The sequence below is a fragment of the Drosophila yakuba genome, chromosome X (assembly GCF_016746365.2).
Source record: "Drosophila yakuba strain Tai18E2 chromosome X, Prin_Dyak_Tai18E2_2.1, whole genome shotgun sequence".
In the NCBI taxonomy this organism is placed as follows: Eukaryota; Metazoa; Arthropoda; class Insecta; order Diptera; family Drosophilidae; genus Drosophila; species Drosophila yakuba.
Window position 1 is genome coordinate 11,148,188 of NC_052526.2, and position 14,725 is coordinate 11,162,912.

General features: G+C 44.3%; 5 protein-coding genes across 7 annotated transcripts in view; 1 reads left to right on the forward strand and 4 right to left on the reverse strand.

Moving 5' to 3' along the window:
- LOC6525016 (death-associated protein kinase related) overlaps positions 1-2,042 on the reverse strand; it is a 53,885-nt gene extending 51,843 nt beyond the window's left edge. The window contains exons 1-2 of one of the 2 annotated variants that reach the window (XM_039372051.2): positions 1,892-2,042; positions 1,213-1,504 (exon numbers count right to left, since the gene is read on the reverse strand). In XM_039372051.2, the coding sequence (XP_039227985.1) occupies positions 1,213-1,346 (134 nt within the window). In that variant the 5' untranslated portion in view covers positions 1,347-1,504; positions 1,892-2,042. Of the gene's footprint in view, positions 1-1,212; positions 1,505-1,823 lie in introns of both variants that reach the window. The other variant, XM_015190555.3, reaches the window with a different exon arrangement.
- A 1,480-nt stretch (positions 2,043-3,522) lies between these two features.
- On the forward strand, positions 3,523-5,081 carry LOC26534630 (protein PXR1). Its single transcript, XM_039372061.1, has one exon. It carries the CDS (start codon positions 3,706-3,708, stop codon positions 4,972-4,974), a length of 1,269 nt encoding a protein of 422 aa, XP_039227995.1. The 5' UTR covers positions 3,523-3,705; the 3' UTR covers positions 4,975-5,081.
- Positions 5,082-5,263: 182 nt separating this feature from the next.
- On the reverse strand, positions 5,264-6,266 carry LOC6525018 (signal peptidase complex subunit 2). Of its 2 annotated transcripts, XM_043206921.1 has the most exons (3): positions 6,090-6,266; positions 5,364-5,967; positions 5,264-5,293 (listed from the first exon to the last, which is right to left on the reverse strand). In XM_043206921.1, exons 1-2 carry the CDS (start codon positions 6,126-6,128, stop codon positions 5,407-5,409), a joined length of 600 nt encoding a protein of 199 aa, XP_043062856.1. In that variant the 5' UTR covers positions 6,129-6,266; the 3' UTR covers positions 5,264-5,293; positions 5,364-5,406. The 2 variants fall into 2 exon arrangements, with proteins under 2 accessions (XP_043062856.1, XP_002100857.1); XM_002100821.4 differs by having other exon boundaries at positions 5,289-5,967.
- Positions 6,267-6,448: 182 nt separating this feature from the next.
- LOC6525019 (ubiquitin-like modifier-activating enzyme 5) lies at positions 6,449-8,053 on the reverse strand. The gene is made up of 2 exons (XM_002100822.4): positions 7,639-8,053; positions 6,449-7,465 (listed from the first exon to the last, which is right to left on the reverse strand). Exons 1-2 carry the CDS (start codon positions 7,914-7,916, stop codon positions 6,532-6,534), a joined length of 1,212 nt encoding a protein of 403 aa, XP_002100858.1. The 5' UTR covers positions 7,917-8,053; the 3' UTR covers positions 6,449-6,531.
- A 254-nt stretch (positions 8,054-8,307) lies between these two features.
- On the reverse strand, positions 8,308-14,722 carry LOC6525020 (cytochrome P450 4g15). The gene is made up of 6 exons (XM_002100823.4): positions 14,035-14,722; positions 13,245-13,442; positions 12,562-12,744; positions 9,366-10,093; positions 9,014-9,305; positions 8,308-8,910 (listed from the first exon to the last, which is right to left on the reverse strand). The coding sequence occupies exons 1-6, from the start codon at positions 14,231-14,233 to the stop codon at positions 8,747-8,749; spliced, it is 1,764 nt and encodes a 587-aa protein (XP_002100859.1). The 5' UTR covers positions 14,234-14,722; the 3' UTR covers positions 8,308-8,746.
- Positions 14,723-14,725: the final 3 nt, after the last annotated feature.

The window sequence follows — 14,725 nt, forward strand, 5'->3', positions numbered from 1 at the left end:
GTTGCACAAATCTAAAATTCCACATAATAAACTGGAAGGCAGAACCCTTGAGCCGAAATCAGGTAAGTAAGTGAACTTAGATCTCTTGATACATACACAGTGCATTAGAAAGATAATCGCAAAACTGACCATTATTCGTACCAATTAAAAGCGTAACTAACTGATGGAAAATATATATATAGTTTTTAGAATTTTAAATGCATTTCAGAAAAAGCGTACAAATTCGTAAATTTAGGGCACAGAGTTATTTCCAAAACCAAATCGTACTGAATAGATACGTATTTTTGTCAAATATTTCGATTTTCATAACAAAACCACTGTGCCGTTATCCACACAAAACTCTCTTTTTGTCTCCCGTTCACATGTCAATGTGTGCGTGTTGAGTAGAAGCTCACACACACAGGCGAGTCGCAAGAAAGAAGAAAAAAGTAAATAAAACAAGTTTTGAGACGCAGAAGTTTTTCAGAAAAATAAAACAGACTCGCCACTGACTTTCTTTAACATTTTTAGCTTTGTTTCGGTGGTTTTGGGATTTCGCTTTTATTTTTTATTGTATTTGGCAGCTGCTTTAACACAAAAAGAAAAATATACATACATACATATATATAAAACGATGATCAATTCGCTGATTTGAACTGTGATTTTGAAGCAGTAGCCTTCATTTGTAATCGCAAAATAAGTTAAGGTTCTAAGTATTTGTCATGAAGATGCATAAAGTTATGCATATTTATCTTGAATTAGTTTTGAAAATAAAATAATACAAAAGATTTTAAAAAAAATTTAAAACTGGTGAGTATTTCACTCACTTTTGATTTGATTAGAATCCAATTGAAGTCGAGCTTATAAAATCAAATTACACGAGCAACAAAAAATAAAAATAGGATCAAATTATGGTATTTAAGCTAATAATTAAAAGTCCTAGTTTTATTTAAAGAAATAAGAGAAGAAAATAAGAGAAAGAAAATTCTTTGGAATTATGTAGATTGTCTTTAATTACATATATCTGCGATATGGACTGTATCTATGGATATGGAATTCTGACCAGAATTCCCCACAAAAAAAATATGGTTACCTTTCTAGCTGATTTTTTTTCTGTGTGGAGATGCGAGAAACTTGTTTTTTGTGCTTCTTATTTTCGGTTGTTTTTTGGCAAGGGAAAAGGAGAATAATACTGCGAAACTCAAAACGGAATACTGAAAACTAAAAACTCACCTGGCAAACGGCGTCTGTTCCACCTCGTAGATCTCGTTGATGTCGGGACACGAGACGAGGAGTCCCTTCAGCCGATCGGCGTCCACATCCAAAAGTCCGTCGCCAATGGGAAAAATTCCCTTTTCGGTGAACATTTTGTGTGTGTGGGGGTTTGTGGTGTGTGTATGTGTTAGTGTGTTTGAAGATCGAATCTTCTTTCGATTTTTGGCTTTATTTAATCCTTCGTTTGATTGGCTATTATTTTTAGTGGCAACTTGTTATTTCTTTGAGGGGCGAACAATTCAAATCTCAACTGCACAGAACCGAAAAAAAATTGTAGTTTAGTGATAAAACACACGCTTCCAAATTAATCAGCGGATTACGTTGCGCGCGGGAGAGCGACAGAGAGGGGAGAAGGAGACAAGATTCCAGTACCAAACAACAACAACAAAAACACAAATGAATTAAATGAAGTAAAGAAGCAAAAACTATGCAACTGCAGCACAAGCACACACACACGCGCGCAAAGAGAGGCCCGAAAAATTCCCGCGTGTGTATGTATGTGTGATGCTGTTGCTGCTGCTGGTTATGTTTTTGTTTTTGTTATTTTCGGTATTTCGCCAATTAACTACCGTTCTCTCCGAAGAACTCCTCCTTAGCTTCTTCTTCTTCCTCTTGCTCCTTTCAGAAAGGGTTTTACGCGAAAAATGGCTCGCAGATTTTAACCAGGCTTTATTTTTTTTGTTTTGCTTTGCGGAGGCACGGAGGTACAAGAAACTCGCAGCGGAGCAGCGCGCACGAACCGTTCGTTGGCGGATTGAAATTTCAATTACTCGCGTTCGCGTAAAGTGAACGCACACCATGAAAATAACTCTGTTGCTCTTGCCTGGTATTTTTTGAAAGTGCCTCTGGTCACGCTGTGACCAGCCGTATGACGCTTGGGACTTTGGAATATACTGGAAAATACCGAAAGCCAGTTAACAGCACTGATTCGTAACAGTACAGGTTTATTATTTATCTAAGTTGATAAAAATTAGAAATTGGTTAATATAACTTGACAGATTTCATTTTAAGTATTACAACTTATATAGAACTAAGAAGACAGTTCTATGAACATCTTTCATCTTACCAAATTAGGCGTGAATCGTTTCTATTTTAACAATTTTTATGTTAAGCTTACTTTTCTGCACATGGTCACTCTGTGTCAGATTCAAAGCATGTTTTCAATTAATCAATTAATGTTATAAGAAGAAACCTGCTCTTTATTATTTTTGGAATCCAATGTGCATTTTGTGTGGCGCCTATTCTCAGGGCGTGTGGGCGTGGCACGGCCCACAAATAGTTGGCACCTCGCGTCTTTGTTGAATTCTCAATTTTAAATGTATATTTATATTTATGCTTGCAGTTCCCTGGCTTTTCCTCGCCCTCCAACTTTTCCCGCCTCGTTTTCCCGCCGTGTGTAGGTGTGAACGCCTGCACGCCTGTGTGTGTGCTCCACTTGCGAGCCAGTGCACATTTTTCGTGCACTTTAAACTATTACTCATGTTTAAAGTATAGCTTAAGCCAAGTTTAAAAAAATAATCATTAATAATTCAAAATAGAATATCCAAAGGAAAAAATGATATTTTTTTATTTTTATAGATGCGTATAGTTTAAAAATTATAATTTTGATATTTTCTTGCGGTGTAATCGGATTGGATGGGATATGCAGTGGATATGCGTTATGTTTGCATTTCTCGTGTGCGCTGCATATATTTTTGTCACCACGGCGGCATGTCAGGAATGCGGAGCACCAGAAATAAACCAAGTGCAAAAACCTTTAGCATCCGTCTATTAATAATGTTGTCGTCTCCGGATCTCCTTAGGTTGTTTTTTTTTTTTTTTATGTTTCGAAATGTTAATTTTTTTGGCCGGGCGGTGGATTTTCTTGCCGCGAACTCGCCAAAAACTCCTCTTGGCAACCATTCAAGTTTAGCAGATCCGGCTTTTGACCTACGAAAAATGCTTGGCCACCGCGAAAATAGAAAATCGGATCGCGAGGAACCTGAGAAGAATGGTGGAACATAGGGGAGGATCACCAAAAAAGGAGTATTTCCTATTTAAATACATAATATGGGAATAAAGCGCAGTACGAATCTACTAATATTAATTGAATTTAAGTTATAGATTTGTGTGGTACTCAACACATTTAATCGATCCCCATGTGTTCAACTCGTTCAAGTGGAAACCGAACTTTTGCATTTGTGTAGTTCCCCAAATTGGAGGCTACCCTATTTTGAGGTAGCCCTGACACTTCGAAAGTATCGAGTACATCAAGTTGACTCTTGAAAGTTGACATTTGAAGGACCTTTCTCGATAAAATTTCTTTTCACAGAATCATTCACCGGGTTACAACGTCGGAGCGCAAAACCTTATTTTTGCCAAGTCATCCAGAAGGTCATAACCTCAAAACGAACCAAATTGCATTCATTTCCTTTTCATCTTCATTATTAAGAGAAATTACGAGAAATAGACATGAAATTTAAAATCCTGATCGATGGCAAGAACATTGTGCGCGTGGAGTGTCCTGGCTACGCAACTCAGCGCTTTTGTGTGAAAGTCCATGCTGGAAGAATCACTCTGGAGAACGTCTTCCCCAATCGTGGAGGCTTCACCAGGGGCGGGGCTTATATCACTGCGTCGAAGCCCAAGACTGTGGCCTCCAAGAAGTCCGTTAAGCGCCCCGCGACGGAGCCAGTGCGTCGTCGTCCCATTCAGTTCAGTCTGCAGGATGGAGTGGATGTGTGGATGGACACGGAAATGCGCCAGCCTTCTGAGGGCCAACGATTTGGTTCCCAGGGGTTAGGTGGCTATGGCGATAGACTCTTCAAGCTTGATGTGTGGCAGCCAATCCCGGCCAGCCGTGAAGTGGCCAAGAATGCTGCATCGAGGCGCAAGACTTTGTCCAGAAAGAAGGAAAACTTTCCCTTAAGGGCCACCATTACCAAGAAAAAGCAATTTGACGAATCCTCGATGCCGACTGCAACCTCAACGCCTCACCAAAAGCGTAGGAAGACCGGATTGTTATCCGAAACCACGGAGCGGAAGCCGACCCAGAAAGTATACAGTCCATCTCTACGTGTGGACCAAACGATTATACTCGGCAAACGCAATGCCGATGGATTGTCCGCCAAGGCATTTAGCATGATGACGATCCGTCCAAGCCTGGTGAAGGCAGAGACGAAGCAGCGATCTCAGGACTTGATGACCTCCCTGAACGACCTGGGCAAGCACCAGGTAACCACTTCCAATGGGCAGCGTCACAGCGCCAGCTTAAAATCTTTGGAAAGAGAGCAGAAGAGGCTGACAAAGAAGAAGATTGAAAAAAAGATGGCAAAGAAGAAGATCGAAAAAAAGATGGCAAAGAAGATAGAAGAAATGAAGATGGCAAACGAGAAGAAGGAGAAACGGGAGATGCTAAGACAGAAGATGGTAAAGGAAGAGAAGGAGAGAAAGATGATGCTAAGGCAGAAGATGGTAAAGGAAAAGATGGCCAAGATAGCCAAGAAGATTGCAAAGGAAAAGATGGCCAAGATAGCCAAGAAGATGGCAAAGGAAAAGATGGCCAAGATAGCCAAGAAGATGGCAAAGGAAAAGATGGCCAAGATAGCCAAGAAGATGGCAAAGGAAAAGATGGCCAAGCAGATGGTAAGGAAGAAGATGGAGAAAGAGAAGATGGCGAAGCAGAAGATGGCAAAGCAACTTCGCGACATAATGAAGAATCTGAACAATGGGAAGAATTGAAAAGCGTTGAAACTGCAGGGCCGCAAGAAGTTCTAAACACTGGGTGTTAACAAATTTCTGGATAATCGTTTATATAGAATAAATATTATTATATTCTTCAAAATGCATTTAAGTTAATTTTGCTGTTTATCTTCTGCTTAAATGTGAGTCTGGTGGAGGCTTCGACATCGCCCCCGGTTTTTAGACAAAGCTCATTTTTCTCCGCCGCCACCGGAATTCTCGCTTTCTTAACTTATGGGTTTTTTTTTTTACTAAGCACTTCCAAATAAGCCACAAATCAATGGTAAAGTTACTATCAGATTCAGACATTTATGTTAAGCTGTAAATCAAAGAATTTATTTCATATAATAGTTGTTCCGCTTATTACAAAAGACAAACAGTCGGCTTACCACAAAAGCTACAGTTTAATGAGACATAAGTGGGGAATTTGGTTTAATTAGAAACAAGGGGGCCTGCGCTCTTTTTGTCGGCGGCCAAGGCGTTGAACAGGCGGTTGACCTCGTTGGCCACCAGGTTGTCCAGGACAATGCCATTCTGATCGATGAAGGCGGCGCAGGACTTGTTGCTGCTCTGCTCGCGTCTCTTGCCATTTTTCGAGTCGCGAACACTGAGGGTCAGCAGGTACTTGTCGTCGTACTTGCGCATATCAGAGCTGGCCTCCCACAGGCGCTCCCGCTCCTTGTCCTTCTGCAGGGCCACCGCAAAGGTGCCCTTCTCGCGGAAACTGGAGTGCAGGGTCAAAATGCCCAGGAGGGCAAAGTAGGCGAGAACGCTGAACAGGAGCACTGGACGGGATTCCGGGAAGGGGTGGGTGAAGTCCCACGCATGAGCCATTATGGCCACGGACACGGCCAGGGCGCAGAGGGCCAAACGGGTGTTGACCAGGCCGAATTGCTCCTTCAGCTGGGGACGATCGCCAAGGAGGCAGGTTTTTACCGCATCATCGAGGGCGTGCTTTACCGCGGATCCATCCCACTTGTTGACCTTTACCAGCTGGCAGGGTATATAAAACAGAATCAAGTTAGTTTATGTACATATAAACTGTAAACTAGTTTACAATGACGTGGAACACATCTCAATGGACCAAATGCCAAGCCGGCATTTGGTTAACTCACCTCCTCGCCCTGCTGTGACTTTTCCTCCTTCTTGCCCATATTTTATCTGCTTGCTATAGCCTTTTCCTGCCCTTGATATCCAAGAGAAGCGCGTGAAATGCCCAGAAAAACTCTTTTTGCAGGAGTTTTCTTCCTTTTTTTTTGTGACAACGCGACAACAAATTTGTCTATCGTTATCGCTGCGAATCGATAACGCGCTAGCGCCGGTGCTGCCAGATAGGGCAAGCTTAAAATACTGACGTACTAAAAATACCAGACATTAGCAAGCTGTGACCGCGTAATTTAAATAAATGTAAATCATTCGAAGCACAAAGCAGGTAATTCGATTGACTAAACTACATAAATGAAAAATTACTTGGTTTACACAAAACAAAGCGGACTTTATACAAAAAAAATATGTGTTTTACAAAAAGTGTCTATAAATACAGAGTATGGAATCAATTCACATCGACTTCATTTGCGCCATCAGGTCTTCCAAACTGGTCTCGTCCGCGGGAGCAGTAGTTACGGTTTCTTCTGAAGTTTCGCTGGACCTTTCAGGAGCTTCGTAGGCGAGTCTTAGGCCTTCACCCACCACTGGGGCTTCAGTGGGCGTTGGATTACTTTCTGGCGCATCCTCGGCGACCAATTCAATGCCCCATTCGTTGGTGGCATGCAGCGGCTCTTCGCTGACTGCCTTCTCTTCAATAACCACAGGTTTGGGCCTGGCTTGGAATTCCTTTTGCCGAACTATACAGTTTCTGTCATCGCACTGCGGATTCGGCTTGAGCGTCATCTTGGGGAAGAAATCGCTGAGGGCATTGTAGCCCAGATAGTCGGAGACCTCGCCGAAATTCAGCAAATACTTCAGGGCGTTCTGGACGAGGAAACCAGCCGTAATGCCCATAGTTGTGGGCAGGGAGGCGGCGCACACGCCCTCCCTTTTTAGCGTCTTCTCGTCGATGTTCTCGGCCACCACCAAGGGTGGCGCACAAGCAAAACAGGCGGTATCGCCAGGACGGATAAACTGAATGTGTCCCGAGACGGCATTCTCCGAAACGCCCGACTCAAACCAGTTGAGATTACGCTCATTGCACGCCGCATTGATGGCCATTCGTGCCTCAAAGTTGTCCACACAGCTGAGCACCAGATCCACCGGCTGGCCAGCTATCCGTCCGCCCTGCGATATTGTGTCCAGGAAGCGATCAAAGTTCTCCACCGTTGTGATATTGTAGTTGTGCGTCTCAATCTCCACGTCCGGATTGATGAAGCTCAGCGTGGCGGCTGCAGCCTCAACTTTGGAAAGTCCCGCCTGATCGGGTGTGAAGAACAGCCGATTCATGTTGGCCAGCTCCACTTTGTCGTAGTCGAAGAGAATCAGTTTGCCAATGCCGCAGCTGCAAGACATCAATTATGATCATTAATACAGGGACATTATATACATTATGAATGGTATTATGTATCGTAAGTAATCACTTAAGAAGGTTAGCTGCAATGCGAACTGCTTGTTGTAAGTCTTTAACCGAATTATTATACCAAATGGATTACGCTTTTCTCGCTGTGTACGCACCGTGTTAGCATGTCGGCAGTGACGCTACCCACGCCGCCCACGCCCACAATGGCCACCGCCTTGTCGCGGATGCGCTCGTAGTCCTTGACTATGTTCATCCGCTGCAGGGCCATCAGGCGGCTGTAGGGATTGGAGTCCACCACCTCGGCGGACATGCGATCGATGCGATCGCGTGCCAGGCGACTGTTGGTGGCGACGCCGCCGGTGGCCTTCGGCTCCTCCAGCTCTGTCTTCAGCTCGGCGATGATCGCCTGCAGTTCGTCGATGGCGTGCGACATCCTGGCGAATGGGTTACTCCAGTTACTGACTCCTGTGTTCGGCAATGGACGCCAGCAATCGCTAATTGTAAACTTTCGCTTTCAAGTTCGCTGTCGCCGTGTCACTTTTGGCCAGTGCTGCCGGATGGCCAGATTAGGTTGCTGCATATGGGTTGGGCAACGCCGCGTTAGTGACGGCCGACGGTCGATAGATAAATACCAAAATATACCACATTGCCTGGCCTGTTGGTACAGTGTTGGTTAATGCTGCGATGGCGCGCTTATTTGAATGTGATGGATTTCAAACTAAAAAACATAAATTAGAAGACGAGTAAATCAAATCAAATGCCTTTCATCTGCATTTGTTGTATCATAACTTTTCAAAGACTAAGTTCACAAAAAAGGCCAGTTGTATAATTACACAAAAGATTTATTGTCAAAATCATTACACAAAAATAGGTATTATAATTATTAAATAACCAAAAAAAAAAAAAATATAGTAGAACAATTAAAGGAAGATGACGATAGTTGTGGTTGCTTTTCGTGTTAAATGCGACAAAAAAATAATCATTATACTATTCAATAAATCGAGTGTGGGAGCACATTTATTATTTAATATTATCAATATTACTGTATAAACCGGTGACTATCACTTGCCAACAAGTGGAGATATATGTATGTATGGATAAGTGTCCGTTCTGTGTAGCTTATTGTGTGTACGGTGTACGGTGAATACGGTGTGCTGTCCGCCTGCTCCGCCTGCTCCACCAGCACCACCAGCACCACCTGCTTCACCTGGTCCACCTGGTCCACCTGGTTTGCCTAGCTCGTGTTCGTCGCGGTCACCGGGTTCACCTGGTCCGCGGCTGCAGGCGCACGCGGAATCCCTCCTCCCGCTTCAGTATGATGTCCGCCTGCAGCTTAAAGTCCGATTCGGTCAGGTCCGAGTAGACACGGTAGTTCCGCAAAATGGTCGACAGAAGGATCTTCAGCTTGAGCATCGCGTACTTGCGCCCTACAAAATATACAACCCATTAATGGCATTTATTACAGATGTTTGGCTTCATATCCATAACTCATAAATAGTTTTTTTTTTCAGTGTAAAATCTGTGACTCACCCACACAGCTGCGTGGTCCCGCAGAGAAGGGCACGAATGCGTAGTAGTGGCGATTGGCCTGCCGCTCCGGCAGGAAGTTGTCCGGATCGAAGACGTTCGGATTGGCGTAGACCTTCGGATTGCGATGGAGCAGGACAGTGGCCACCGTCACCGTGGCGCCCCTGGGGATCACGTAGTTGCCCGAGTTCAACTTGAGGTCCTCCTGCAGCTCGCGGGCGATCAGTGGAACTGGTGGGTACATGCGCAACGTCTCCATCAGACACCGCTCCAGATACTTCATCTCCAGTGTGTCCTGCAATGGATGGGGGGATTTCGTAATTACAAGTACAACTAAGTCTATGGAATTGCCCACCTGAAACGTGGCCGGTCGCTGTGAGTCCCCGAAAATGGAGTCGAGTTCGGCTAGTACGCGATCCTGGATGTCCTGGTGGATGCCCATCAGCGAGAGGAAGAACGAGGAGCCGGCTGCCGTGGTGTCGTGTCCTTCGAACATAATGGTGTCCACCTGCTCCTTGATTTCCGTGTCCGTTATCAGTGCTCCATTCTGGGCACTTTCGAGCATCAGATCGAGGAAGGCCAGCCGTTTCTTCTCGCCAATGTCATTGTCCTCCACATCCAGGTCATCCTTGAGGCCAGCCGACTGGCCGTACGACAGTCCCGCCACCGGAGTCGCCTTCTCCTTCTCCCTATCCTTATCCTTCTCCCTCTCCTGGTCCTTGTCCTTGTCCTTGTCATCGCTGCCAGCCATCAGCTCATCACGACCACCACCACCACCACCACCAAGCTGTTCGCGTTCCCTCTCCAAGGCGGCTGCCTTCAGCTCGCACTGGGCGAGAGATCCACGGGTGCCCTGCTCGAAGGCGGCCTTCTTGCTGCGGATCACCTTGGTGGTCAGGCCGTGGATGATGTTCAGCAGGCGACCCTGCTCCTTGTAGTAGCGCGTCAGGGTGAACACGAACTCGTTGCGCAGGAAGATGCTGCGGTGGCGGGCGTGCAGGATGTCGCACATCCGCATCACGGCCATCGCGTACTCGAATCCGGACTTGTCCTGCGTTTTCTTCGACACACCCATCGCAGTCTCTGGAATGGGAAAGAGTCTGTATTTATACAATTGTATCTAAACAAATTGAATATTAAAGAAACTAAAGATAATAAACCAAACAATATGCAATTACATTTGAATCGTACTTTTCCTTTCAGTGTTTCAGTGCAGAATCTCGGATCTGGATTTGAAGAGCAGATTGCGATCGAGATCGGATGCGAGGAGATCGGATGGGATGGCATGTGGATGTGGGGATGTGGATGTGGATGGACCCCCAGCACAAATGGGGGGAAGTGGAATGCACTCGCCTGACCCAAGCGCCAATTGAACTTAACAAACAGACAACAGGCGGCGGAGGTAGCCCCCGGATTCCGGATTCCCCGCCAGCTCACCATCCCGCCTGTCTAATTGTAGATACAATGCATAAATAGATCTATAGATGACAGCATAAACGAGCTTACGGACAAATCCGCTTCGTGTGTACAATGTTTTTGTGCTGTGGGAAAAATGCGAGCCTGGAATTTGGCATTTGTTTCGCCTTAAGACAGCTGGCTAAAGGAGTCTTTATTTATTTATTTATTGATTTTCATTTAAATCAGTACGTTGTCAATTGCAGGGAAATGCAATAAACAGTCTATAGCTGAATAGAACTAAAGAAAATGTACAGAAAATGTGAGCACAATCTCAAAAACGGCTGGAAATACTCAAGTTTCGAATGGGATAGGTCAGTGAATTTCATCGGCACGCAAATAACTATTACTACATATAGTTATATTTACCAGCAATCTATAAATTATAGTGCACTATAAATGAATTGAAGGAAAGGCTTATGCAATGGCACATTTGGTTTTTGCCTGGCTACGGATTCCTGTGATTCGAATTGTGGAAACTTGCCCGGTTTTTCATAGGCATTTCGCTTGGCATTTGTTGTTTCGTTGAGGTCTTAATTGCTAATTGCAATTGCCCGTTTGCGTCAGACTCAGACTCAGACTCAGACTCAGATTCAGACCCATACCCCATACCCCATGCAAGAGTAATAATCGCCGTGAACAACAACCTCAGTCGTTGCATTCAAATTTTCCTGATTAAATGCTTAATGGCAGTGCGACGTGCGGCTTTAATTGCAGCCGAGTACGAGAATCCCACATTCGTTGCATTTTCATTCGGTTCGCCTAGGTCCCAATCCCAAACCCAAACCCAAACCCAACCCAACCCATTGCATCCAATCCAATCCAATGCAATCCAATGCAATCCAAGCCAATTGCATTCTGCAATCTTGGCTGCATTTCAATTGTGTTGTGCAGGGCTCGCATTATTATGCAATGGCCTACAAATCAATCCCAAATCGGCCGAGCTCTCCGATCCGCAATGTCATTAACATTGGCCGCCTGCCAAATTGTCTAGGCTCTTCAAGTCGTCGGTTTCACTTTTTTTACCATTTTCCAGGCCCAAAACGTGTTTGGCCTTAAGCGAATTGCCGTCTGGGTGGCATTGGCATGGCATGGTATTAAACAAGCCCATTTGGGTGGTCCAAAGTTATGGGGATTACCTAGGATTACCTTAACCTGCATTCAGAATTATGAGGTTGTTTCTAATAGTCATTTTACATACCATTTTTACTCGCATTCCCCATGAACTATCTTCAATTTTAACTAAATTATTATTAGGGGTCTATAAATATATAATATATTCCCAAATAACTTTGGCCCACTTTGAGTTACAATAAGTTACTCAAACTTCTTACTTACTTCACATTTATACGCCATATAAGGAATCTATCTAGTTAGTTAGTTAGTTAGTTAGTTAGTTAGTTAGTTGTAGCTTGGAAATATCCCCTAATTATGGAATTTTCATAACTAAGCCACATGATCGTTTAGGGGACAAATCCGACCGGTTTGCATCAGTTTGGCCGCTTGCGTTGGCATAATTCGGTTAAATCGGGGGGCCGGGATCTGAAATATATATATACTATATATACATATATATATATATATATATATATATATATACATATAGCTCATTTGCTCCCATTGTGGGGCCACAACAAAAGCGGCAAATTTTTGATTTGTCAGTATATAGGGAAATGGGTCTGCACTCAATTGTGTGTGGCATACAATGTGTCCATAATCTGTCCATATCCACGTAGTGTATGTGCTGTAGTACGTTTCTAGCGGGGATTAGGCGGCTTGGGCGCACGCACAGTGTCCGCACTGAAATGATGATCACCAGATGGTGATCTGTATGGATTGTATGCTCATGGTATGCTCATGGTATGCTATGGTGTGGTTTGGCATGGTATGGGTATGGGTATGGGTATGGGTATGGGTATTACGGATGAGCGCTGCGATCGCGAGTGCGTGTGGGTTGACTGTACTTTAGTGTAATCACGGTTTAGCTATCCCTATCCCCGTATCCGTTTATCGCACCTATCTCTACATCTCTATATGTGTATATCTCTACATCTCTCTATCTGTATATCTGTATATCTGTAGCTTTGCTCACTTACCCAATAGAATCTCCACGGTTGCCTCGCTCATGTAATCATGGCAATCAAACGTGCGTCCATCCTCCGCACGCAGTTTCCTCACCACATTCCGCGAGTTCTCGTTGAACAGCTCGATGAAGCTCTTCAAGACGTTCAGATGGAATGTGGGTGCGATCAGTTTGCGGTGCGATCGCCATTTTTGACCTGCAACAATAGATGGAGCAGAAATGTACAACCGATACTAACTACTCTTCAAAAAAAAAAAAAAAAAAAACTCAAAATATGTTGGTAATACAGAATATTATTATACTTCAAATTCCTTCGTTTAAGTCCGTAAATCAAACAGAAAAGTTTAACGAACAATTGGAATTTTTAAGTGATTCAATACAATATCATATAATTTCTTGAACATTTATGTTTAAGTTCAAAACCATTCCGCTAAGCAAGTCAAAAATTTCTATTATTATTCATAATTTTAGAACACATTACAACGGAAATTCGTTAAGCTTCACTTCAAAAGACTGAGTAATTTTTTTTTCCGTGACTTTTCTGCGACGTTGATTTTATTTATAGCGGCATTGTTGTGCCAACTGTCAGGCTAGCGGATCGCTTAATTAATTTATGATTTCGCAAATTGCATTAGTGGCAAGTGGTACCCCCCTCCCCCCTCCCCCTAAAATGGGTGGTGTTCTCCTGCCCCTCACCTGTGCTGATCAGGAGTCCGTCGCCCAGCCAGGGCTTGAAGAACTTGTACTCGGAGGCCTTGTCGATGTAGACATGGCTGCTGAGCAGCAGCTCCACGTCCCGCGGATCGTAGATGAAGACCACCAGCTTGGGCCCGATCCACATCTTGGCTATGTGCTCGAAGGGGGCGCTCTTGCGGATCACTGTTCGGAAAACCGCTGCGGATGGCGGGGATATTTGGTCAGTAAACTTCATTGGGATTCAATTGGATAGTGGATAGTGGATAGTGGTCAGTGGATAGTGCAGAATCACGTATATATTATGGTAAAAGGATTAGTGGTGTCCTACTATATAAATGTAATGTATTTCAAGTTCTTTTTAAATCAAGTAAATATTCTTTTTGATAAAGTGGCTGTTTAAGTTGACCTAACTTGCAATCAAGTTTCAAATTGATAAAAATGACGATTTTAATGTTTTATTAAGCATTTACGTTTTGTTGAGCAGCAGTCGAGAAAAAATGAATTTAAGTAAATTTGTGCTGGCAGCAGTGTTTATAATATAACTGATAATCATAACTGATTTTACTTATATTTCCCTTAAGTTCCTTAAGATTTCTCAGTAGCAGCAGGATTATTTCGCCAAATCTATTTTTCAAAATTCAAATGAAATATTTCTATGCGTTATCCATTTACATATATACCGTGTTAACCCCATAATCCATAATCGCAATTTTCACTGGCTGCTTAACCCTCATATCGGATAGAATGAAGGGTGAAGTAGTGGCAAAGGGACTTAAGCTAGTTGATTTACATGAGGCGGGTCCAATCACATCGAACAGGTGGCCCACGATGGGCAGGCCCCTGGGTCCCGGCAGTCGTCCGGCCAACCTGTACAGGTGGGCCCGCGATAATCGCCAGTAGATGTACCACAGCACCAGGGTGGGCAGCAGCAGTAAGTAGAAGACGCTGCTGGGCGAGCCCAGGGCGGCGTCCTTCTTCAGCACCTCCATTGCTCTCTCTCTCTCTCTCTCTCTTACACTCTCCTCTCTCTCTCGCACACACTCTCCTTCTCTCTCTCTCTCGCTATCTCTCTCTGTCGGTTTCACCAGGGCACCAGGGCAAAAAAACACCAAAACAAAAAAGAAAACCAATCGATCGTCGCACACACACTTCGCACACAGTACACACGGATCGATCAGCTATCCATGGGCTGGATTGGATTGGGTATTGCGGATCGGATCGTATAGGATCGGATCAGATCGGATCAGATCGGATCGGATTGGATCGGTGGACCGGATGTTACTCGCTGCTCGGCCAGCGCACAACTAAACGGTGACAGCCCCTCGCCGAGGTAACCAGCGCGAAATGATCACGAAAATCAACCCACACACAAAGGGAATGCGATGGGATACTATAGATGGGGATGTTGGTGTGTTGGGACCGGACGGGACGGGTATCGGATGGCGGAGTTACGGACTCGGAATCGGCTTGATATATATATG